Raw genomic sequence first — 27017 nt, 5'->3', positions numbered from 1 at the left:
AATGGAATTTTTGGTAAATAATACTCCCTCCATTTATATGTTTTTTTTTTCATTTCATTAAAATATTCCTCACATATATTAAAGAAATGGGAAAAAAACGGATAAATGAAGGGAGTACTTATTTTTCTAATAAGTTGTTCACGGAGGGAGTGTCTTGAAGACTTGGCCTGTAGATGTTATCACGGCCGTTTGTTGTAGGTCCTCAAAACTCCTTAAAGAAAGTTGAGGTCCTTATATCTCCAAAATGCAATAATTTGAGTCCTTGTACTATAGTTTACTCTTGGCTTTAGTAATTAAGTAGGGTCCTGCTATATGTCGTCGACAATTTACTAATTATCGTCGACATTTAATGTAAATTTCCAAGTTTGCCCTCCATAACATAACTCCATTTCCGTCTTACTAAAATGTAATTTCCGTCTCACTAAAATCTTTCAAACAAAAAAAAAAGACGGTTTTTCAAAAAAAAAAAAAAAAAAAAACGGGATTTGTACTTAACAACATGAACGAGAACTTAGCGATTATCGATTACACGCACCAAAAATTAATCTAAGTCGAAAAATGATTTTTTTCTCAAAAAAAAAAAAAAAAAAAAAAAACTTTTTTCCTGGACGAAAAACATTTTCGTCCAGACCAAGGTCCGGACAAAGAAAATTTTCGTCCAGACCATGGTCCAGACAAAAATATTTTTCGTCCAGACCCAGGTCCAGACGGAAAATATTTTCGTCCGTCCGCATTTAAAAATATTTTCGCCAGGAAAATTTTTTTTTTAAAAAAAAATTTTTTTTTTTTTCCGGGACGAAAATATTTTTCGTTCTGGACTGACGAAAATATTTTCCGTCTGGACCTGGTCCGGACGAAAAATATTTTTGTCTCGGGACGAAAATTTCTTTGTCCGGACCTTGGTCTGGACGAAAAATTTCTTTGTCCGGGCCCTTTTTCAACAAATTTTTTTTTTTTTAAAAAAAATTATTAATTTCCATCTTAAATTAGTTTTGGGTGCGTGGACCGATAATCGCTAATTAAAATAAATTTCAATAAATTAAAAAATTAAAATAAAACGAACTATCCGAACGGGTTTATTAGTAATTATTAATTATTTTTTTACGAAAACAAAACAAGACGGAAAAAATATAAGGGGGAGTGTGAGGGAGGGGTAGTTTTGGAAGTTCATTAAAATTGTCGACGATAATTAGTAAATTGTCGACGACCTTTAGCAGGCAGGATTAAGTATCACGATTTAGCCCAACCCATACCCAGGTATGAAGTTCGAATTTTGATTTCGCAGCTGGGCCAAAATTTCAATAGGCAGCTCGTATATATATAGACCAGAATACCTAAGGCACAATTAAAACGACAGTCTCCTCTTCCTACAATTCACAGTTTCACCATTAATTCACACTCAAGCTTCCATTTCTTCATCTCTGCTTAATTGCTTATTTACTTCCACCATTAACAACACACAAGATGAACAAAGACGGAGTTAAACCTCAAAAGCAACACTCGAAATCGGGGGAACCGGATTTCTCAGCACTTGCGGAGCTATTTTTGCCGCATATAGAGTCGTTCGACCATATGATTGAGTCTGGTTTGGAGACTACGCTGTCTAATATCAAGCCTGTTCAAGTTTACGATCCTTTAACCGGCGTTAAACTTAGAAATATCCTTCTTTTTCGATTAATTATATTTTGTTTTCCGAGTTAGTCTTGTTTAAAACCGTCTTAACTTATTTGTTGTGTTATATGATTGTTCCTTGACTTGTTTTCCGCACTTTCTGTTAGTAATCCTACTGTTCATCCACCTTTAAAGGATGTCAATGGAATCAATAAGGCTTTACTTCCTTACGAGGTCAGTCAGCTATGTTTTACTTTGTTAATTTGTTTTGAGTAATACTTGGATTAAGTTCAGAAATTTGACTTCATTTTGTGGCTGTCACAGTGTCGTCAGGCAAAGATATCGTATTCGGGCAAGTTTACCGCTGATGTTTGCTTTCAATACAATGAAGGAGCTGTTATTAGGGAGAGTTTCAGTTTTGGCAACTTTCCGGTCATGCTAAAGGTTTCTGATTTCATTCTTTTTAACCTTTCACCAGTTATCGAATTTTCTACTTTATTTTGTTGATGCAATTATCATTTTGCGGAGCTCCTGAGGTATTGGGGTAATGTCATACTTCATAAGATAGAAAGTTCTGAATTTCTGATGTAACTGTTGCTACTGCCTTTCATTGGGACTGTGTGAATGAACAACATCACTTATTTTATGGCAGAGTTCCAATTCTATGAACGACTACAGAGTACTTGTGAGTCTATGTAAATTTATTCCTAAAATTGTGGGTAATTTACCTATTAAAACAAGGACATCAAAGATGTATGTTTTGTGTAATTCAGTTGCATTCACTCTAGTGAGTTTCCGTTGTTACATAGGAAGATGCTGCTAGCTACTTTAAGCATCGATAATGACTGAATGAAGCCGCTTATTATATGTATTTTTAATGGCACATTAGAACTTATATGAGCTATATCAATGTTTAAGTACGGTGTTGGATGGATATTAAGTGTGGATCACTTCTTTTCTTCACTGGAAGTTTGCTTTTGCTACTTAGAAGAGATTATTTGAGGTTCTAGCTGTGCGATGGGTACACCCTAATTCTTTGACTGTTTTTTTGCAAATGAACTTTGTTAGTATATGATTTTGACCACTAGCAGCTCTATGTTTTTGCCAACTTTACCTGCTTTTGATCTCATGGTCCCTGCATTAAACACAGATCTGTTATCTTATTTAGAATAATGAAAGCGGGTTTTTTTTTTTCTAAGTTGTCTTTGCAGTTATACCCTACGCCATTTTTTTATTTTGTTAGTAGGCCATGCTCGACATATGGGAGTCTGAGAAAATAAAGTACATGCAAACTTCACTTTATACATAAAACAACCAGATAGATGTAAAATATTAAAATGCATCCTTGTAGTACAAGTATGCTGGTATTTTATTTTTACTTTATCTACCGTGGTCTTGAGTCTGCATTGTGCTAATATATTATATTATTGATTACAACAACATTTACTCCAGTGCCTTTAGAGCTCCCGCAAATTGCGGGGGGTTCGGATGTGATGTTACTGATTATATAGACAAGTTATTGAGGTTGTTTCTACATCTTATGCTTAGTCCAAGATCTGCAACCTCAGGAATGCGTCTCCAACAAAACTAGTTTCTTACAAAGAAGAGCAAGCAGAGATGGGAGGGTGAGTTGCTGCTGTTCTATGATTTCATTGCTTTATGTGTTAATGCTTGACTTTTCTGTTAGTAACTATTTATTGATTATAAATAAGTGATGTAAGTCCAATTTTGATAGTTGTCATGCGTCTCCCCAACTTAACCACCGCACACTTAATTTTATCTTGTTGCTGGCTTTGGGTGGCTAGAAATGAGTAGAGAGAAAGAGAGAGATACATAATTAGGTTGTCGTATTATGGTGGACAGTGAACGGTGGACGGTGGACCTGCCATGGTTCAAAATCTCGGTATCGGTCGTAGTTGCAGTAGTCCGATACAACTCAGCTGATGCGATACAACTCGGCTGAGATTTTGAACCATGGAACCTGTGTAGTTGTGACGGAAAATAGATTTCTACGGCTGGAGGGGATGGGACTACAAGAGCGGTGGCTGGGGGAGGGTGGCTGATGGAGTGAAGAGAGCAAGGAGTGTGATTAGGGAGGGCTCTATGCAATTTCTTAGAAAATAATGTGACTACTAGGAAAAGCCTTTAACTCAATGTTGCTGCAGTTTATGACCTTACTTTATAATTCTTGCTCTCTCACAATCCAAAATCCCAACTCTTTTCTAGATTAATGTTAAAACCTTGATTCGGAACGAAGAATTTGAGCAACAGTTGTAGCCTACAGGCAACTGCGATTCTATGAGGGCAACGGATGATCAGAACTACTATGATAGTTTTTATGCGATAGTTAATTCTTTATGATTAGTATGAGTTGGAATCAAGCTGGTTGTTTGAATTACCTTAGGTACCCTGTATAAAAAGAACAAGAGAAGAGTTCTAGGATTTTGATTTGCTGCAGTAATGTAGGAGGAATTTAGGGCTGCAGTAATTTAGGAGAGTATTTGGGGGATCAGGGTTTAGGTGCTCTATTAGATCCAATTGTATGTTATTTTCACTAACAATGTTTGTGTCTTCCTTAATACTACTATTGGGTGATTAATGACTTTGTTCCTGAGAGGTCATGTATTTGTTAACTTCTAGTACTATAAGTTTCATTTCAATTGTAGGTACTTCATATGCAACGGGCTTGAGAGGATCGTTCGACTATTGATAATGGTGAAGCGGAATCATGTAAGTGATTAGTTTGTTATAAGACGTTTTTATTTATTATTTTTATTGCTATAAGCCTATAGGCTATAACGGCACAACACATTGCGCCAAAATAAATTAGTGGATCTGGAATTATTATGTTGGATAAATCTTTCTTTCCGTTTTCATGTTTTCTAATAAGGAGGTGGTTTTGACTTATGAGTAAGCCTTCCTACTAAATCATGGCAGTTAGGTGTTTCAGTGTTTGACACTTTGACATAATTTATTGCCTATGGATGTAGCCTGGATGACCATTTTTTGTGATTTTTATAAGGTTGTATGGACTTTCTACAGCAACAACAAAACCTTGGCCCCGAAATAAACTGGGCTAAATAGAACCCTTCTCTAAAAAAGTGTGTGATCGTTTAAGTTACAAGGTTTTCCTGTTTCAATAACCTATCACTAACAAATATTTGTTGATTTGTTCAATGGGTTTCAGCCAATGAGCATGGTCAGGAATTCATTTCGTGCTCGAAGAGAAGGATACAGTGATAAAGCTGTTGTCACAAGGTTTCTTTTAAAAACTTTGTTTGTCAATTTGTTTTACTTTTTGAATGATTTATTGGTGTATTGCCTCATTGCTAGCTTCACTTAGTTATGGAAGTTGCGTTGTGGTCTTGTGGATGAGGCTAACTGCCTCGCCTGAAGGCGTTCTTTTTAAAAGTAATTTAATCAAGAGTGATTGGCTCAATTCACATCGTGATAATGACTTAACGAGTATATACGAATTTGCTGTAGATCAACATTGTCATCTTCCCTGTTCTGCAGTTCCAGGAAAAAAAATGTCTACACGTTTACACCAATATTCCATAAAGCATTTCCCTCAAGTCTATGTTTCTTCTGCCATAGCCTGGAGGAATTGTAACTAGTTATCCTTAACAAGTGTTGCTCACTTATACCTGCCAGTTTCATGCCACTGTTTACGTGCAAAATCACTGCGAAAAAGAAGGATTTTGCAGTTTTAGAACTTCAACATTTGGTTTGGACTAGAATTTCTCAATGAAAAAGGTTCAAAAGAGAGGAAGACCCTCCTAACACCATCCAGTTTACTAATGGGGGTATACTAGGAGAATCTCATATTAGATATTTAATATGGTGTCTTTGATCTGTAGGTTGATACACTATTGCGGAGAAAGATAATAAAATGATCTACTATTAAATTTATTTTTCGTTGAGTTGGCACATAAAGTTTTTGATGTGAATTGTTTTAATTGTTGACTCTCGTAAAAACTGATTATAATTTTCTTCTTGCATATAGGTGTGTTGGAGAAGATCAATCGTCCGTTACAGTGAAACTATACTATCTTAACAATGGAAGCGCTAGGCTAGGATTTTGGTGAGCTGTTATTGCTTTCTTTCGACAGATTGAAATTTGTTGACCATGGATAGCTTGAAATAAAAATGTGTTGCTTTTATGTACTGTAGGATAAAAGGAAGGGAATTCTTACTTCCCGTGGGTGCTGTTCTGAAGGTCAAGCATGTTTTTCTGAACTCTTTCCTGTTTTAGTGCTTGTCTTCGGTTCTTCACATGCTAAGATGGAATAGTAGAACCATTTCCATGACTGTTATATCAATTTGATTTCTTGTACCTTTGTGAGCATTTTCATTAAATATGTGCATGGATAAAGATTGAGACACTTCTGACACTTGTAAATCCATAAAAGTGAAACATATCAGCATGCCTTCTCCTAGTATGTGCATGACAGTAGTGAGGATATCTCTCACTTATTTTTCTCTGTGACATTACTCGATTCCTTATATATACCAGTCTAGCAAGTTTGAGTTGAGAGTTGGGTTTGTTCTTCTGGAATCATTGACCATGACAAACTTACTATGCGGGGCTAGGAGGGAAGAAGAAGAAGAAATTTTTAGTCCTTGTGCTTATGTCAACCTAGTGCATGGATTGAGATTGAGATGAAACACTTCTTACACTTGTAAATCCTTAAGAGTCCTAAACATATCAACATGCCTTCTCCTAATATTTGATTGACTAGTGAGGATATCTGTCACTTATTTTTTCACTGTGACATTGCTCAATTCTTTATATATACCAGTCTAGCAAGTTTGAAGTGAGAGTTGGGCTTGTTCTTCTGGAATCATGGACCATAAACAACATACTAAGCTAGGCTAGGAGGGAAGAAGAAGAAGAAGTGTATTAGTCCTTGTGCTTGTATGGTTTACTTTCTGGGTTGTTTGCTGGCGAGAAACTCTCGGGTCTTCATCAGGTTGTTCTCATGATCTAGATTTCCTTTGGGGGAAGGTCATTCATTTTGCCTCTTTATGGGCAAAAGCACCGGGGGCTTTTAAGTGAATCCCTATGACGATAATTACATCCCAATTAGGACAGTTTTTAAGTTGCCCTCTTATAAGGATGTGGTATGCTCATTTCTTTTGCTAATTCATCAATATAATTTTTGTTTCTATCAGAAAACGGATGATGGTTATTATGGTGAAGAAGTTGCTGTTGCTTTTTATTCTTACTGGACAGTTTGTCTTTTCAGTGCAGAAGATGATAATAATAGTTGAACAAAGATCAATGAATGTATTGCGTCTAGTTTAGTTTGTAAATTGCCAGTTTACCATGCCATTGTTTTTTTTTGATATAATTCTTATGTTCCCCTTACCCCATGTAATGATTGATGAGAACATGTTTCAATATCTCATCAGTCCTATCTCGTTGTGCCCTAGCCATTGCATTTTTCAAAGCTGGTGTTGTGAGATTTAGCTAGATGTTGTGGTTTGCCTTGACAATGTGGTTCAACTTTTCGGATGTTATTGATAGGGCTAGTTGGCGCAAGTGTTAGCGATGCTTTGAAATTTTGTTAAGTCGGAGATTCAAAATTATGATTTAATGGAAACATCTTCTTCTTGATATCACATCTAAAATTCTGAGGCAGGGTTGTTCAAAAGAAGATTAACTAGGCCTTCATTGTCTTTGTCCAGACTCTCCTATTGGCCCCACGGGATCTGTTTCTCAGGAGATGTTTTTTTTCTTGATTGACATTAAGACAATTAATACGGGTCTTGATTCATTCCAGTATCTATAGTAGTTGGTTAAATTATGGATTTGATGTTCTCTCGGCCTTGAGGTAGTAGTACTTCTAAGACACAAAGGGCATCACTAATCGAATAATTGCTTTTTTTGTTTCTTTTTCATGCCAATTTTCTTTTAAGCCTGATGGATTTTTCAAATAGAAGCCATATTGATCATCTTGTTGTAACTTCATTGTCATCTACCTCCAATTGGCAGCCATTATGTATCATTAGTTCTGTTGTTTTGCTTATTCTCCCATCTCTTCCTGCCTCACCATGACTGCTTTGCATATTTATAAATTTCCTCTCATTAAGAGAAGCTTATTTCTGATAACAGGCACTTCTTGATACTACTGATCACGAACTTTATGTGGCACTCACATGTTCCTACAATGAAAAATATAAAGGAGCGAAAGGTGCTGTCGGGACTCAGCTAGTTGGTGAAAGGGCAAAGATTATACTTGACGAGCTGCACAATTTGTCGCTTTTGACTCGCCGCCAATGTCTAGAGCATATTGGTATGATTTAGTTGTTTCTGCGGCTGCTACTCTGGATAAAGTGGCAGTTTTGTTGGCGGTTATTGTCGCTTGTCAATTTTATTCTGAAAGTTAAGGACAAACATTTTTGGCTCAACAAACTGATGTTTTAACTGATTAATACAATCCTCTTATAGCGAGGCAAGGGTGTTTGTTTTATGCAACCTTACCTTACATATTGTAGACACTCACGCCTACTTCAGCATGACTAATACTCTAACAACATTGCATCGGATGGCATCGATCAACCGTTACACACAAAAAAATACTCCCTCCGCCCCAAACCAAAGGTAACATATGGAGAAATGGAGAATTTAAGAAAAGATGGAAAAAGGAGGTGTAAAGAGGGAAAGAATAGGTTGGGTATGTAATTGTGGGTTTAATAGTGAGTTTGTAGGTGGGCCATGTAATGGCATTTTGTGTAAATATCAAATGAGTATAAAGACAACTTGATAATGTTGTAGGCTAAATAAAGAATGTTACCTTTGGGCTTTGGTTTAGATCGTCGGAATCCTGGCGGAGCGGGGCAAAAGGAAATATTATAAGGGGGGCTCGAAAAAATTCGAAAATTTTAACTAAAAATTTCGAATTTTTCAAACTTCAGTGGCCCCCCCCTCCTCTTTCTCCTCGGTCCACCACTGTCGTCGGTTGATAGTAAGTGTTACCTTTGGTCTGGGTCGGAGGGAGTATTGAGTATTTCTTTAGAAATATTGAGTATTGGTTCCATGGGAAATGGAGTTAGACACTTCATTTCAACATAAAATGAACAAAATTTAACCTCATGTTACTAGAATATCTATGTATTTTTATTTAGAAGTATCTACACAAGAGTTAAGACTGTTCACTAATAAGTAATAGCAGAGAACACAAGAATTCGCTACATTATTTGGCGATTTAGCAGTATTTCCAAGCCCAGCATGTGGCCCTGAATAATAAGATCTTTCTCATTTTTTCTAGGTGAGCACTTCCAACCTGTCATGGAGGGAATGGATCAAGAAAGCTATTTAGTTGTATGTCATTCTTTACTGGTTCTGTAAGTTGTCACAGTTAATGCTATCTTTTGTTTTGTATTCTCCTGATTTATGTCTACTGTTTACTTGTTATCAGGTTGGGGAAACTGTTCTGAATGATTACGTATTTGTCCACCTTGGTTCCAACAATCACGACAAGTTCAATCTTCTAATGTTGGCAGCTACAAATCTTATCCTCCCTGTATATAAATATTTTTATTTTTTTGGGCACTGCTTTTCATTGAGAACTAATGTTTTTTGCAGGTTCATGCTACAGAAGCTCTTTTCACTAGTAGACCAGACATCTGTGCTGGACAATCCAGATTCGCTGCAGAATCACGAAGTTCTACCAGCTGGTCAGCTGATATCCATTTATGTAAAGGTTGTTACATAGTAAATATAAATAACTAAATATATAACAACACACATCCAAGGCTTGGTACTTTATTTCTCTCCCTTTTAGGAATCTATCTAAAGGTTGTTACATAGTTAAAATAGTAAAAATAAATAATTAAATATATAAATAACACACATCAGAGGCTTGGCAACTTTTTTCTCCCTTTTAAGAATTTTGCTATTACATGTTTAAGGAGTGATACGCATATGAGGGCATGAGGACTTGGATTAGTGAGAGAGAGTTATATGCGTCGACTTAGAATTGAAAAAAACTAGTAGAGTTAGAGAGTTCAGGGTGGAGGGAAATCATCTGAATGACAGGGTTAAGATTTATTTTCTTTAAATTTAAATTTGCATCTCGTTTTTTATATTCATACTTATTTTCCTCTTTGTGTTTCTTTATTCTCTCTTTATGCACATACTCTTTTACTGTTTTCCTTTTGTTTTGGCACACTGCACGGCGCACACGTATATTCCTTTTTGCATCTCCACCTAGTTCTCTTTTAACCTTTTTCCTTTTCATATTTGCATTTGTCTCTTAATGTGTGTTTTTCTTTGCAGCATCTCCACTTATTTCTTATGACTAATATTTTATCCACTTATAACTTTTTCCACTCTTATCTATCCCATCCTTGCCGGTCATTAGTAAATGTGTTTAGGTCATCTCCGTTGCTTGTTTTGGGTTCCTTTCTGGGCAAGTTTTTTTTGGCTTGTGAAAGTGAACGAGTGTTTGATTTGAAAATCACATTTATACCTCTGCCCAACTTCGCCCTGCCTCAGCTGCTCTTCCTTGTTGCAGTCTTTTTTGTGATTCTTTTTCTTTTCCAACACCATGCAAATTAATGTTTTTTTATTCTGTATATTTTTCTTTCCAGGATAAGCTGCAGGAGTGGTTGAATAGATCCAAAAGGCTTCTTAATGAAGAAATGAAAAACAAAGGGGAAAAGTTTTTGCTCAACAATTGTATGTCATGCGTTTGTGCCTTTTATTTCGTAGATCTGATATTATTTTCTTTTCTTGCCGAGTATTATATCTGAAATGGAATGTAGTGTATTTTCCCTCGTGCTAACTCTGTTATAGATAGACTAAATAAAGCTACCAACTTTATTTCGAGTGATATTACTCTAGTTATTACTTCAAAGTTCAAACGAATGATGGTCACATGCTCCAGTAGAAATTTATGAAATCCCTTGTTGCTAACTCTGTCAAAGATAGACTAAATAAATGCTTCCAACTTTATGTCTATTATACAAGTATACAACAATAACAACACCGACAATTCTTTATCCCAAACTGCAATGAGATAAAAAGAAAAGAGTGAAAATAGAATCAAAAGGGAAACATGATGCAAAAGTCAATCTAAACCTATAGGTATAAAAATAAAAAATTCAGTCTTCTTTTACAAATAAATTAGATACAAAATACAAATCAATAACAATAATTTTTGAAAATAGAAATAGAAGTTAATGTTTGAAAATATAAAAAGTAAACAAAGCCTGATGATATACAAAGTTTTATGTAAACTTTTAGGTTTTTTTGGTCAAAAACTACCTTAACATTTACCTCATTTTCAAAAAGATTATTTAACATTATTTATTTTGCTTTTTACTATCTTAATTTACTAATTTGTCAAAGACTACCAATTGCTAATTTGCGGCCAATTTGGTCAACATTTCGGTTTTTGTTTACACTAGAGACAATTGATAATATAAATTTATTTTGAGTGATAAAAGAGGAAATGTACTTCTAATAATATCTTTTAGAGAAGAAAAATAAAGAAATTGAATGATACTCCCTCCGTACCACACCAATGGTAACATGGTAAAAAATGGGATATTTAAGAAAAGAGGGTAAAAGTAGGGGCAAAGATGGAAAGTAAAGTGAATATAAGGGATTAAATTATTGGGTTGGTGAGTGGGCCATAAGTGGTCATTGTGTAAATATAAGGAGAATATAAGGGTATTATTGTAAAAAACCAGCCCATTTATAGTATGATACCATTGGTGTGTTACGGCCGTATTAGGTAAGTGTAACCATTGGTCTGGTACGGAGGGAGTATAACATAATATTTCTTGCCAATAAATGAATGGATGATTAAATTTGGTGGAAAATAAAATTAGTGAAAAATTATTAGGTAGTTTTGGGGAAAATGGAATAAGTTCTTAGTTTAACTATTTAAGGGAAAGAAATACAGAAGTTGGGTAATTCTGTACAAAATAAAAGTAAGTCAATGTCGAAATATAGAGATTTTTTGCCCTGATAGTGTATTTCATAGTATTTTACAAAAGAAAGTAAGTGATAGGTAGGAAAAGCAAAAAAATAAATGTTAAAGTAGTGTTTTTGAAAATGAGACAAATGTTGGGTAGTTATGACAAAAAATTCCTAAAATGTTTGAAAAATCTCAAAAGCAAACAAATACGTTATATTTAAAAATAAATAAGTATTTTAAATAGAAAAAATTACTAAAAACAAGCAAACAAAAATTAAACTATATCATCCACACCTATCATTTCAACGAAGCCCATACCATTTCCAATCACCTTCATCGATTTTTGTTTTGTTCTTCCTCTACCCCTTGCAACCTTCTCAGTTCTCCAGCTTTCGAGCTTCCTAACCGGTTCATTAATTTGTCTTTTTCTCATATGGCCCCAAACCATGTTATCCTATTTTCCATCGTCTCGTCTTCTATAGATGCCACTCTTCCCTTCTCCCTAATCACCTCATTTCTAAAGTAACCCATTTTTTCCACATTCATCTTTTGAACGTGGCAATGTTTCACAACCCAATAGTCAAGTTCAAGTTCAAGCCGTATAATAATGTAGGTTTAATTGTTAGACGATAGAATTTACCCTTTAGTCTATGGGTCATGCCGTTCTCACATAAAAACCCAGTGGCACTTATCCATTTCAACCACCATGCTTTAAATCGGTAAGTCGTATCCCCCTATAATTCGCTGGTTTTTGAATAATAGATCCTAAATATCGGGAAAAATTTTGATCCATGAACAACCTTTCCATCAAAAGTAATAGTCCCCGCTTCTCTAGTTCCCATTTCACTAAACTTATACCCCTAATACTCTATACTCAGCCTAACCCAACGAGTCTCCAATGTATTGCTCCATAGTTCCAATTTCCTTTTATCTCCTTCCTTTGTCTAATCAATCAACACAATCATCTGCAAACATCAAACATCACGCACGAGGGGGATGTCGTCTTGTATTGCCCTTGTCAACTCATCCATAACTATAGCAAAGAGGAAAGGGATCAGGCCACAACCTTGATGCACCCGAATTTTTATAAGAAACTCTTTTGTCCTCCCAATTAGTTCGTGCACTTGTAGTAGCATCCTTAACTCCTCATACACGCCCTTTATGAGGTCAATATATTTTTGGGATACACCCTTCTTCTCCAAAGCCCATCAAAGTACTTCTCTCGGTAGCCTATCATGTCTTCTATGAATCAATAAAGACCATATGCAAATCTTTTTTTTTTTTTATCACGATAGTGTTCCAGACTCATAAGCTACATTGCTTCCATAGTCGATCTCCCCGGAATAAATACATCCAAATTGGTTATCCGAGATGTTTACACATTTCCTAAGCCTTTGTTCAATCACTCGATACATTGATTTTAATTGTGTTCTTGGTTTGTAAGTTGCTTGTTATTCATCAAGAGGTGTAATAACTCTTGGGTCATTAAGCTGATATGGTTTTGTTATATGTGGGAAATGATGCAGTTGGTGATGTCAAAAAAGTGTTAAGAAAAAATGATTCAAAACAAATTGGTGTTGCCATTGAGAATCTCTTGAAAACTGGAAGATTGGCTTCAGATTCGCCACTTGACTTACCGCAGGTATCGACTTGTTCAGCATACATGTTCGCCTATTTATTTTTTTATTTTAAAGACCTGGGATTCACTTGTCTTAAGGTTGAGCTAATCTTGAGTTTGGCCCTTCTTTCACTATCGTCGCCTATTTTGTTTCAACTGCCTTGAATCTATAATAATTTTTGGCTGTTTTCAATCATTAGAGAGCTGGGTTCGTCATTCAGGCTGACAGGATTAGCTTTCTGCGTTTCCTCTCGAACTTTAGGGCTATTCATAGAGGTACCGCTTTTGCTGGAGCTCGTACTACAAGCGTACGGAAACTATTGCCTGAGTAGGTTATCTTTTCATTTTTCTTTACTAGTGGTTACTTAATTTGCTGTGTTGTTTGCTGGCTAACTGATGCTTCTGTTTATATTATTGTTATTTCTATTATTCTGTTTTTGTTGTTGTAATAGACGCTCCTTTTTCATTGTAATGTTTCTCTTTGACTTTTTGCGGTCTTTGAGACAACACTTTGGCCCTACCTTTTTATTTACATAAATTTATTTTTTGCTGAAAATATATTTATGTGAAAAATTTATTTGTAACGATGCATATAATTTAATATCAATGATAAAAAAAACTAATTATTTTCAACGTATTTATGATCAAAGTTGGTAAACTTTGACTCTCAAAAGTCAAAGAGGAATATTACAATAAAAACAAGGTAGTAGTATTCATCAAACGACTCCAACGGGGTGATGCCCTTGTAGAAAAAGACATCATGATAGTGACACTCATGTAAAAAATGAGAGAAAACTAATTATGCTCTCGAAGTTATATTGAATAATCTTTTTCACGAAAAAAGAATTCTCGAGTGTTGATCCTAGTGTAGAACTTGGCTCTAATCATACAACTTCAATGCTGTTTGCAGGGCTTGGGGATTTCTTTGTCCTGTTCATACACCTGATGGGGAGCCCTGTGGGCTGCTAAATCATCTCACCTCTACATGCAGTATGTAACTAATGTTTCATCTCAATCGCACATATTTCTTGCTCTAATAACCGTAATCAAACTTACAGTTTATGCTTATCATTGACCATTTTATTTTTGTTATAAAAAAACTCTACGTCGAGAGTAAATATGTGGTATCTGCATAACTACGTAATTTTGTATGATTTTCGATGGAATATCTCTGTTATGTTTAGTTTATCATGAGATATGAAGATAATTTCTGTGTGATGGTGATACAGTGTCAATCATGTGGTGGTCTTGGTGCTGAAACAGGTTCAGCGAGAGAACTAATCGAAACATTACTCTCTAGTCTTCCTCTTAATTGCCGTCTTTAGCTTTTTATGTCAAAAATATTTTAGAATTGAACGATTTTTTTTTTGGTGTTTCTATGCTTTTTTAATTCTCGTCAATGTACTATGTCAAACTTTAGGCCCCTAGTTCGCACAATTCTTGTAATCCACCTTCAGTATGTTCGTGGATATCATGTATGACCATGGAAATGCCTGTCATCAAAATTCCCAATGGCTGACCAGTGCAGCGCGAAAAAATCCTAGAATTTTTAGAGCGATTTTATGTTCTGGATTTCTGATTATGTGATGGGAAGAGAAGAAATTTTGTTATATTTTTTATGTTCAAGTAATAATAAAACAGTATACCAAAGTATCACCGACAAGACAGAAGAAAATTTGTAATATTTTGTTGAGCAAAGTACTGATAAATTGGAAATGGCCTCTTTTTGGCATCCAAATTGGGCAATGTGGGCAATTATTTAGGAATATCGTTAACAATTGCAACTGTAAAAATTTCACATACTGGTGATTGTACTGTGAAAACAATCCCTCATAGATCGCAATACCCCTACCTAAAGTAAGCCTTCCCTTGCCATTGTGGTTTCACTTGAATTGCATGCTCCCATAACAGTCTTTTGTTATTTGCGATGCAGCTTAGTTTCGTCGTATTCTTCTCTAAATTCCTTTGTTTTAGGGATCACATCCCATAATAGTCTTTTATTATCTGTGGTACGGCTTATGTTGTCATTGTATTCTTCACTAAATTCCATTGTTTCAGGGATCACCTCCTTCTTTGATCAACAAGGAGCCATAAAAAACTTTTACAACATGAGATTGTCTATTATCAACACTTTGTTTAAACTTGGTATGAAGTCTTCTTTGCCAAAACTTGTGCAAGGCGCCCCTCCTGAAGTTCTCTCAGTTCTTCTCGATGGAAGAGTGATTGGAGTAATAGCAGCTTCTCTTGTCGAAAAAGCTGTCGCCCATCTAAGAAAGCTAAAGCTGTCTGAAGGTTCAGAGGTTGGTTATTATCCTAACATCTTGTATTTGCTAAATTTAGCTCGTTAATTGTGATATTGATCAGGAGAATTTTTTGACCAACGAGTTTGTCTAATACAGATTCCTAGTGATATGGAAGTGGGCTATGTCCCTTTGAGCTTTGGTGGTGCATATCCTGGGTTGTTTCTTTTTACAAATCCTTCCAGGTTCATTCGCCCAGTTAGAAATATTTCTGTCGTTCCTGAAGATGGTAACGTTACTGAACTAATCGGTCCGTTTGAACAGGTGGTGTTCTTTTGTCCCTTTTCATTGATTTATGTATGGTTTTACGTTATTTTTACCCAGACAATTTTGACAGGTTTTTAGTTAATGGTTCATCTGTGAATGAGCAAGAATTTTGTGTTTTCTTTTGGAGTTAGGTTTTTATGGAAATTAAATGTGCTGATGGTGGAGATGCTGGAAGGAGAGATGGCGTTCCTGCAACACATGAGGAAATACATCCAACTGGTATATTGAGTGTAGTTGCTAATCTCACACCCTGGTGTAATCACAACCAGAGTCCACGAAATATGTACCAATGTCAGGTAGACTCTGGCATGTCCAATGCTCTCTTTTCTGGAATGTTCACTGGTTTCTTCTTTCCATGGTGGTTGATTTTTATCTTGGTGTCTGCTCAATACGTAGATGGCAAAGCAAACGATGGGTTTTTCTGCGCAAACGATTAAATTTCGTTCAGATCAGAAGGCTTATCATCTCCAGGTCTGATATACTGACACTGTGATACATATGGTTGATATTATTAGAGTTATCATTGAGGGATAGATGTTCAATTGTTCTTTGTCATCTATTCAGCCGTCAGTCACTTTATATATATTCCCGTGTCTTATAGATCAGAACACTTGCGAGAGTTTTTATTCTGACTGCAAGTTAGAACTTTGTATTTTCTGAGTGATGTTAAGGCTGTTTTACTTTGCCATAGGATTAGATATTGTTCGGATTACATCGCCTTTTACTCTTTTTCCTAGTGAGAAGTCACCTATTCAATTGTGGTATGATATAAGGCTATAAGCTGAAAACTGGATGTCTAAACGTTTATTTGCTTGATTTTATGTCTTTGGGCAGACCACATCCTTCACGAGAGCAGCTTGGCTATCTCATTAGAAATTTGGTGTCTGAGTTGACTGTTTGTACTCTTTCCGACTCACGGAGTTCTTTACTTTTTTTATTCTTTGGTGAGGAATTTTTAATCAAATGTAAAGAATCTGCCGAGTCCGAGAAAGTAAAAGATAAGCAGAACACTTATTGCTGATAAGTTCTTGGAACATGTAATTTTGACATGCTTAATCTGTTATTTTTTTTTAATTATTTATTTAGGCAGCTTCTACTTGTCAAGGCATACGTATTTTTTTTTTTTTCTAAAGTGCTGGAAAGGGATTTAGTTGTCTTGTGACCAGCTGTCGTTATGTTCATTCAAGTTTGGTGAATCGTGTTTCACAACTTGATATAGTGTTTGCCTTTTTAACCGATGAGTTCTCCTCTGAAAACTTTCTACCCGTTCTATGTGTGTGATGCTTATATATTTGAAAAACTTTGGGACTTTGCAGACTCCTCAAAGTCCTATTGTGCGGACAAGGTCTTATTCGAAGTATTGCCTTGACGAATATCCTTCTGGGACCAATGCCATTGTAGCAGTTCTGGCATATACGGGGTAATATCTTGTGATTTTTAGAATTTTCTAAGATTTAAGGAGGACCAACATATTGTGTATTGTGACTCATGTTTTATACCTGTTTCCTTTTCCAGGTATGATATGGAAGATGCCATGATTTTGAATAAATCTTCTGTTGAGCGCGGAATGTGCCATGCTCAAATATATCAGGCAAGCCTATATTATTTTTTTCAATCTGTTTATGCTTGAATGGCGAGGAAGAATCAAAAGCACTTAAACGATCATTTTTCGTGTCTATTCTGCCACTTATAAATTGTGGAACGAGTATATAGACTATAGTGTATCTTTAAATATAACCATACCTAGTCGTCATACATAGAAACTTACACCCGTGGGAAGAACTTTCTCTAGTGACTTCTGTAGTTATGTTGTTATCTTCCTCACTTGGGCAATTATGACTTCCTTATTATGTTCTAAGTCATAACCTCTTCATGAGCCCTCCACTTCTTCAGAAACAGTGGTAAGGATGGAGGTCATAAGAAGCACATGTATACGTAAACACTTCTAAGTTGATATTTTTACTCTTCAGAAAACCTACCATTAAATGTCAGCCTAAACAAAAAAAGGCAATCTATTTATTAGAACCCTTACAGAACATTACTAGTATTCTACTTTCTCCTACTTTTCTTCTCTCCACTTTTTTGATATTATTTCCAACTCTGCAGCAGCTTGTTCTGAAAACTATCAAAGAGAATCATAGTGATGCTATTGTTTAAGAAACGTTGGACAGTGATATTAGCCGCCACTCTTTCTGAATTTTCTAATGACTGGAAGCAATGTATTATTCTGTTAACAATGCAGTGAAATACTCTCATCTATTTGACTTTGGAATTATATGGAATAAAGTAAAATACTAAAATGATGTGCTAAACTGTATACACTTTTATTGAGATTTCTTATGTCATAAAGTAATAGTCAATATCGATACAAGCTTCCACATAATTTTCATTATGGGTTATGCGTACTCGAACTTTCTTTATGTTCAACGCTACAAAGCTTTGGTACTACATTAATGTTGTTGTAGCCTTGTAGGCTTTAGACCTAACAGAGCTCTACTTGATTATATCTTGATGAATATATACTACAATTTTTTTTGGGAATTGCTTTTTCATAAACGCGTTTTACTAATCATATACAATCTGCACAAATTTTCCCTACACTACTCCTCGCCTGAACAAAATAACCTAAATTTTCTGTAATCTCTTCCTCTCAAAACATGTTCATTTTTTTCTAAAAAAAAAAAATCAATTATGGATCTTAATTCGCATATCAAACAAGTATTTATTCTGTTTTGTTAACTAAATTACATGATTTTTTGTTTTAGATTGAAATGTTTTTATTTTTCTTGTTGTTTTTGTCCACGTTAGAGTCTTTGAGGAATTAGCTTGCAAATTTGTTTGGTGGGGCAGAGAGGTGGTGTTGGGAGAGGGTGGTTGTCGGATGGGGGTTTCGACTCTCCTTCAACGTCCACCACCATAGTCGTCCTACTTTTCCGTGTAGTCGCCCGCCCGGTCGACCATATTTTACTCATTCTCTTTTACTCCTTCAGATCTGACGGTAAGTTGTGATTCCGTGGGATTCACCGGTAATTTTGAGGGATTGGCTTGCAGTTTTGAGCGGTGATGGTGGATTGTGGTGGGTTTAGGGTCATTTGTCAAGGTGGTGGTTTGTTTTATGTTCATGGACGAGTGGGGTGATGATTGATTGGTTGAGTGGGTGGTTGGTAGTGGGCCGGTATGGTGGTGGGCGGTCCGAGGTGGCTATGGGTTTTGGGTCCGGATGGGGAGTGGTGGAAGGAGGTGGTAGATGGATTGAAAAAATGAGAGGGGTAAGACTAAATCATGTATATGATTTAGTAAAATGCATATATTAAAGAGCAGTACCTTTTTTTACTGCTTTTCTATGGCTGCTACTATCCAGAATAAATTTTATAATATTAATTTATTAGTCATAATGAAAATTTGTGGGTTCATATATGGCAAAATGAGTAAGAAATTTTTTTACACATGCATGTTTTTACAGCAAAGTTACCGAAAAGCTGAAACGCGTGGGTTTTTGAGATCCAAGTAATACAGTAGTCCCTGCACCCCTGCTGCTATCTTCAATAACGGCCCTCTGCTGATATAATCAAAGAATGTCATCAATTTTGCTGATTGTTTTAGTCTGTATATATAAGGAAGTGAGTAATGTTAACTGTCTTTCTTTATGCCTTTGAGACCTTTGGCACTCGAGTGATGTTATGCCTGCTTTGAAATGAAAGCTGAAGAACTTTCAGGAATGTCATTGGGTTGGCATCTGGGTAATGGCAAGAGTTGCAATTTAGCATATAGCTCAACTCAATATTGAACACGAGTATGCATATGTTCTCGCTTATCTGGCTACCTTCATCTGATAACATGTATTGGTCTTTCAGACAGACACAATTGATTTAACTGATGATGGCGGCAGATCAGGCCGTGCTGGAAAAACATTCAGTAGAAGTAAAGTTGAGAGATTAGCAGATTCTTTGATCGATGTGGATGGACTGCCCTATCCCGGACAGGTTCATTCACTTCTTCATTCAGCTTCTGTCTTGCAATGTCACTGTAATCAGGTTGGAGCTCACAAAGAATATGCTTACAGATCATTCAACCAAGTGAGCCGTATTGCGGCGTCATAAATAGTACAAATGGTGTACATTTTACTCACAAATTGAAAGGTTCAGAACCGGCAGTAGTTGATTATGTAGCCATTGATGGGAAGAACAAAAAGGGGATTCAAAAGGTAAGTATGCTCTTCCCTGCCATTTTCTTTGAGATTGGTAAGTGAATAAGTGGAATGTTCCATCATATCAATCTGGAATTAAAGCTTGACAAAAAGGCACGCTGTCAAGTTTTTCTTGACCATCAAGATTCATATTCATTGCCTTAGTAGTTAGTATTATTATTTATTTATTTTATTGTTTATAGATTGAATGACAGTTGAATGACAGTTGAATGACATTGTTTTATAGCTACATGTCTGACTTTTTCATTTTCTAGAACTTGCACATATTTGGCCAAATGTCTCTCCATTTGTATACAACTATGTAACACAGGAATTTGTGGAGATTCAATTGTGGTGATAACTTTAGCTTTTGGATTTCCATGGTTAAATTGATCTTTGCAAGCCTCCTTTTGTCCCAGCTCTTCAATTTTTTTTTCTTAGGGATGATTATATTATATTCTCCGTCCTATTATCAATAACCCTCCCTATTTCCTTTTCCGTCTATTCATAGTACCTTCCCTATTTCTATTTTTGGTAAGTGTTTGTGTGGTGTAAATTTAATTGTATGGTAGGGTAGTGTGTTTGTGTGGTCCAAATTAATTTATATGGTGGGGTAACGTGTTTCCTTAATCTCTGTGTCAAAATGAAAGGGGAAGGTTATGTAGAATAGGAGGGAGTATATATTTAATCTCCCACCTTTCCTCAAAAGTTGCTGGAGTCATCTTCCAAATTTCAGTTTGCTTCACTGCTAGCAGTGATTGTAGCTTCCCTATTTTTCAATGGTAATCACAATCTTATGGTGCTCTGTGTCATTAGGTAAATATCCGGTTACGTCGTCCAAGAAATCCCATCATAGGGGATAAATTTAGCAGCAGACATGGGCAGAAAGGAGTTTGCTCTCGGTTGTGGCCAGACATTGACATGCCGTTTTCAGAGATAACTGGGATGCGTCCTGATCTTATTATAAACCCACATGCATTTCCTTCTAGGATGACCATTGCTATGCTTTTGGAATCCATTGCTTCCAAGGTAAATATGCTCTTTCTATTTGGCTTTTATATCTTTTTAATGTTCTTTATTTTCTACTAAGGTAGCCAAAATAACATTTTTTTTATGGGTTAATTGATAGGAATAATCCAAACTATGGGTCATCTTCTCGTATTAATCCGAACTTTAGTTTAACTTAAATTAATCTATACTATTACCCTATTCTACCTATATTGCACTTAGCTCATTATTAACCTGTAAAACCGGTAATCATCAGGTAAATTTCAATTTTTTTGTTCAAGCCTCCTTCCTCCTCTTCCATTAACAACCTTCATCACCTACCGCAATGGACGAAGATGATGCAGACGACATTTCCACTTCCAAAGATGCACAAAATCAAACATTTTAGAATGAATATCAATAAAATCAGCTCCGTTTTCAATGTACTCATTCCACTAGCCGTCATTTTGAATGCTTACTCACTAGCTCCTACATCAAGTACATCTTTATATTGCATCGTCAACTCCTTCCTTAATTCCTCTTTATTTCTCCAAATTCCTCAATAATTTCCTTCAAATGTCCCTTCATTTCACCCCCATTTTCTCCCTCCAAAACCCTTATCTTATACCCTAATTCGCCCCACTTGCCCTCAATTTACCTTCATAATCCCCTCCTAATTCTCGATTTCAGCTCATTTCCTAATTGGGTTAGTTTAATTTCGTGACGAACTTTGATTTTCTCCCAAAATTACAGCAACCACCACCATATTTAGCATGAGTTGTTCCAATTTCTGAATAACATCCAAATTTTCAGCTAACGGTAGAGGGCAAGGAAGTGTGATTCGGTTGTGTGAGACGGTGAATGGTGTATTCTTGAGGTAGTGGTAGGCAGTGTTGCGTCGACACTTCTATCAGGTGCCGTGTCGAGTGTCGACACGACACTTCAACGGATACGACACTTAGGACGCCTGGGATACTGCAATTTTAGACACGACTCTCGACACTGCTAATGGTAGTGATAAACTGTTGGTTTGAAATTATGAGGAAGAATTAAGATGATGAATATTTGCATAATAGAAAGATGAAGATGAAAAGACTTCTTTCTTTGAGTGAGCAGCAATAGAAAAAGTAGGTGGAAAGGTTTATAGGGAGTGAAGAAAGTAGACAGGCAATTAATGTTTATTTCTTTTTCAATGTTGAAGGCAAGTGGATATATGGGTTTGTCTTATTACTTACAATTTGTTCACTATTACTTCCTCAATAATTAAACAGTCCTATATATTTGAATTATTTTAATTTGACTGCAATTTTCAAGTATAATAAAATATTCATTCGGAGAGAAAGGTGTCGTATCGGTGTCTCTAAAACTGGTCAAGATACTTCGTTGACCGTATCAGAGTGTCTGAGAAATTCTCATATGAAGTGTCCGACACCCCGACACGTGTCTGACACGACACCTGTCTGGAGAGTCGATGTAACACAGGTGGTAGGTGATGTAGTTCGTTGTGGTGTTGGTGGTGGTACTGAGATTGGGAGGGTCCGCAGCGGAGAAACAAAGGAACCCAGATCGAGAAATCGGGTTTAAAATGGGTGATCTCGCAACCACCCTCAAATTTTAGTGAGATTGATTAATAATTGGAGAGATGTGCATTTTAGCCACCATTGAAGTCGTCATCAATATCAGCTCCGCGGCCGCATCGTTGTTGAATTCGTCGTTGTTACCCTCGTCAGTCATCCAAATCAATTTTGAGGTAAATATGAATTCGGAGTTGAAGGGGTCATGAGGAGCTGTCTTATAGTGGATGAAGATGGTTGTAGTGGTGGTCGTGGTTGTGATGTTGGCGGTAGTTGTGGTGTTAGTAATAACTCTGATAAAGGTGAAGGATAAGGGTTGGCTGGGTGAGTTTTGGAAGAAAAAAGGGAGGTGACTTGCTAGATAGGTAGTCAGTTACCGAGATTGATACCAGATAATAGATGCAATAGTTTGGTGTATTTTGAGTTAAACTAAAGTTCAGATTATTACGAGAAGATGACCTATAGTTTGGATTATTCCCATCAATTAACCCTTTTTTTATTTGGCCTTTTCTATCCTCTCGCTGATTATTGTCCGTATAATGTTTCCGGATATCTGCTTACACATTTCCGACAAATACACACTGAAGCATAGAAATAGTTACTCTTGGAACTGTAAAATGTTGTAGAATGGAATTCGGCTTCTTAATCTGCGTGGAGAAAAAACACGTAATCTCTCTGTTTTGAACAAACTTCCTGGTTTATATTCTGGAGATGTCCACGAATTCTTTTTTTTTTTTTTTCTCCTCAAGTTATTCATGGTCATTGTGGTCTGTGATCCTAGATCATTCATCAACTTATCTTTCCATCTACATCTCAGTTTCGTGAACATAGGGTACCTCAATTTTAAGCCCCCTTAGGTCTGAATGTCTGATGGCTATGGCTCATCCAGACATATCAAAGTATGAGGTTTATTATCTCTTACTTCTTGCTGTAGGGTGGTAGTTTGCGTGGAAAATTTGTTGATGCAACACCATTTGAGGACGCCTTGAAGAAGGATGGAGAGGGTGGATCTGAGTCGCCTTCGCTTGTTGATGAACTTGGCTCCATGTTAGCAGAACACGGGTTCAATAGATATGGTACTGAAGTATTGTATAGTGGAGTTTATGGCACCGAGTTAACATGCGAGATCTTTATTGGGCCTGTTTATTACCAGCGATTGCGTCATATGGTATCAGACAAATTTCAGGTTAGCAATCACATGCCACCATTCATTCCATATTATGTTCGTGCTTTATTTCATTTTGCATAGGCAATTATATCAGGCTTATCAGCGATTCAGCAGAGTGAGTGTTTCACTTTTGCCAATCACTTGACCTGAATCGCTTGTGATGTCTGCATTTCAATTATTTTTGTTATGTTTTTTATTTATTTATTTATTTTTTTGGTGAAAGGTAAGAATATCATTAAGCTCATAAACAAACTACGCATAGTCTTTTAATAGACCAATACAAGATCAAAAAGCAATCAAGAATGATTACATAAAAGTAATTGCTCGATCCATCAATTTTATCTTGTTTTCCTTTGCATCCATATATGATAGTAGACAGCCATGGTGATGTTCTTTTTCATCTTAGACCTGTTTCTAGTAGACATCCAGGCCAGGACATTAGTATTAGGCAGACTGATATGAAACACTCCTGCCATTCCATCAATTAGTAAACGACTACAGCTGCAGTTCTGAAATAAGTGCACATGTCTCACTTCCAGATCCACGCAGGCGGCATTCAGCATTACTGCAGATGCCAAACTACGCAGCTTCTCCTTCACCTGTAGAGCATTCCTGGCAATTAGCCAATTGATAAATCTGTGTTTGGGCACACTCCAACTCGACCTGATGTTTATTCCTAAGCCAATTATATCCTCCTGAAACAGAGTAGCCAACTAGCCATTAGGTTGAATAACCCATTGATCATTTCTATAACCATCTTAAGCTTGTCTCTAACTTTACAAATAGCTTTCCGACTCCAACTCATATTGCAAGTACTCCACCCCTCCGCTTTTAAATAGACCTGACTGATCCATTTGACCCACAGGCTATCAGGCTTAGAGTAAATCCACCAAACAAGCTTACCAATTGCAGTTACATTCTAAGCATCACTATCCCTTATTCCCAATCATCCTTCCTTCTTGGGTGAGCAGATTTTATCCCAGCTTACAAAGGGCACTTTAATGTAATCAGGGGTGCCATCCGATAAATAGTTTCTACAAATGGCATTTATTCTCAACACTCCTTTAGAGATTATAAAGATATTTGCCCAATAAGTATATAACGAGGTCAGTACAGCAGTTGTCGTGACCAACCTTGTCAATAAGGATACTACAATCCTTTTTTGAGATTTTGCCAGCACTGATTGCTACCCCCAAGTACTTGAATGGATAGTTTCTTCAATAAAACCAGAGACTTTGAGGATATCATCTTTCACATTCTTACTCACTCCATTAAAGTAGGCAGTAGACTTAAAATTATTCATTTGAAGTCCAGAAGCTTTAGAAAAAGTAGCAAAAGCTCTAAGCAGAATCGTACCTAAGTGAGGTCTCCCTTTGCTAAACAAGAACAGATCATCTGCTAACATGAGATGAGTGAGTTTCATTTTCTCACATAAGCAAGTATCCTGCTCAAATACTCCATGGCAATAGTAAACAATAGAGGAGACTTTGGGTCTCCTTGTCTAAGACCTTTGGCACCCTTGATTCATTGAAGAAGCCAAAGCTTTCACCATTTATCACCGAAGAATAATGCATTTCAAAGTTTGAATAGTGGGTGGTTGTGTCTTGCTTTTTGTCCACAAATTTGAAAGACTTTGGAATGGTAATTTCAGTGGCTTTATCTTTCACCTGATAGCAGTCTCCTCAAACAAATACTCCTTCCATTCACTTGAATTTTCTGCAGTTGTTTTTAGACTCGCCTTTTAAAAGATGAATACGTGAATGATTTAGTGGGTTATATCTTACTTATGGTGGAAATATGTGACTCAAACATTCCGAAAAGGAATATGAAGTGAATCCAAATGAGTGGAGGGAGTATTTGCTTTGCTTAATCCGCTGTTTAGTAGCTAGCTGTGAAGTTAGTTTTTTCAACAATCAAGGAAAACATGGATGCTATTTGTGGGAGTGCATTTTTTGCAAGAGTTTTCCGCAAATGATTCTTGCATTTTAACATAAATTGTAAGGGGGGTTGGAGGTAACTATTTCTGGAGTAATAGAGCTGAAGACAAGAGGATATAGTAGGAGATTTGTGGTTAGTGGTGGTTGTGCATGGTGGAACGAGGAGTGATGAAGGAATAATTACCTCCATAATGGGTAACACATTACTTGGGGTGAAGGTAACTATTCCTCTTAAATGAAACAACTATTACACACTCTTCCTCATTTCTATCTTCCACCATCACTTTCGTCTATTTTCTAGTTCTCACGCTCTTAATACCAAATAATTACCTCCATCCCAAACAAGCGCTAAGCTGTGTGTTTTTGCCAAGTCATTGGATGGCCTGGTACTCCTTTCATCTTTGTTCTTGTGATAAATTGTATATTACCTTGGCTGTCTTTTTACATTAATCAGACCTACACACTTGCAAAGAAACAACTACTTTTGATATCTAAAATCATTTCACTTTCCATTTGTCTTCTTGGCTCCAGGTCCGTTCTACAGGAACTGTCGATCAAGTGACACGACAACCCATCAAAGGTAGAAAGCGAGGTGGAGGTATTCGTTTTGGTGAAATGGAAAGAGATGCAATGCTCGCCCACGGGGCGGCCTATTTATTGCATGATAGGCTCCATAAGAGCTCGGATTATCACATTGCAGATATTTGTTCCCTTTGTGGAAGCGTTCTTTCGACCACAATGGTCGAACCACATAAGCTAGCTGTGCAAAAGATTGGTGGGCTCCCCCCTGCCCGGGCTCCTAAGAAGGTCTTCTGCCATTCATGCAAAACTAGTAAAGGAATGGAAACAGTTGCTATGCCCTATGTATTCAGATATTTAGCTGCTGAGCTGGCTGCTATGAACATCAAAATGTTTCTTGAGCTAAGCGATCCAGCCGGAGCCTAAGCTGAAGTCTCAGGTTGTACATAAAAGCCTCGCGTGATGTAGTTGGTTGATGGAAGCTTTCGGCATTAGCATAATTAAGAAGACCAACCGTCAAGAAGGAGTTCGGAGCTTGTTAATTTTGTTTTGATGGTTAATTAGCAACCTAAGTTTTGAGTTTAACTTAATCTTAAACAAGTAATCGTTAAGAAGTTTAAGAATATCATAGTCTGCTGCTGATTTCTTGCTTCAGATGGTTAATTATCAACACATGCTTTCTCTTGTAGTTTATAGGAAGACGGATTTTTCTGATAGAGTAGAACTCCCCGGCCCATTTTTGATATGAATTATGTATCGTTATCACCTAGCTGGTTTTGGTGTTTCGATTTCGTGTCCTCTGCCATTTAGCTTGATAAATGCGAAATGTATGATTTACCTTGTTACTATCGTGTAACAGTTTGATGTATTGTATGAATCGATAAATTTGGAAAACAAAAATGTTTTTTTGCATGACCT

At 36.4% G+C, this 27017-nt stretch overlaps 1 protein-coding gene across 1 annotated transcript; it reads left to right on the top strand.

The window, feature by feature from the left end:
- Nucleotides 1-1343: 1343 nt before the first annotated feature.
- On the top strand, nucleotides 1344-27017 carry LOC141597008 (DNA-directed RNA polymerase I subunit 2). The gene is made up of 27 exons (XM_074417307.1): nucleotides 1344-1657; nucleotides 1769-1845; nucleotides 1936-2055; nucleotides 3160-3236; nucleotides 4278-4341; nucleotides 4799-4869; nucleotides 5618-5695; nucleotides 5785-5830; nucleotides 7730-7910; nucleotides 8886-8938; nucleotides 9036-9112; nucleotides 9203-9320; nucleotides 10210-10297; nucleotides 13070-13185; nucleotides 13362-13489; nucleotides 14072-14151; nucleotides 15220-15461; nucleotides 15561-15725; nucleotides 15860-16024; nucleotides 16125-16199; nucleotides 17045-17148; nucleotides 17244-17319; nucleotides 19583-19711; nucleotides 19792-19932; nucleotides 20731-20943; nucleotides 23410-23661; nucleotides 26112-27017. Exons 1-27 carry the CDS (start codon nucleotides 1465-1467, stop codon nucleotides 26523-26525), a joined length of 3543 nt encoding a protein of 1180 aa, XP_074273408.1. The 5' UTR covers nucleotides 1344-1464; the 3' UTR covers nucleotides 26526-27017.

Source organism: Silene latifolia, chromosome 8 (assembly GCF_048544455.1).
Source record: "Silene latifolia isolate original U9 population chromosome 8, ASM4854445v1, whole genome shotgun sequence".
NCBI lineage: Eukaryota > Viridiplantae > Streptophyta > Magnoliopsida > Caryophyllales > Caryophyllaceae > Silene > Silene latifolia.
This window is presented reverse-complemented; position numbering and strand designations above follow the sequence as displayed.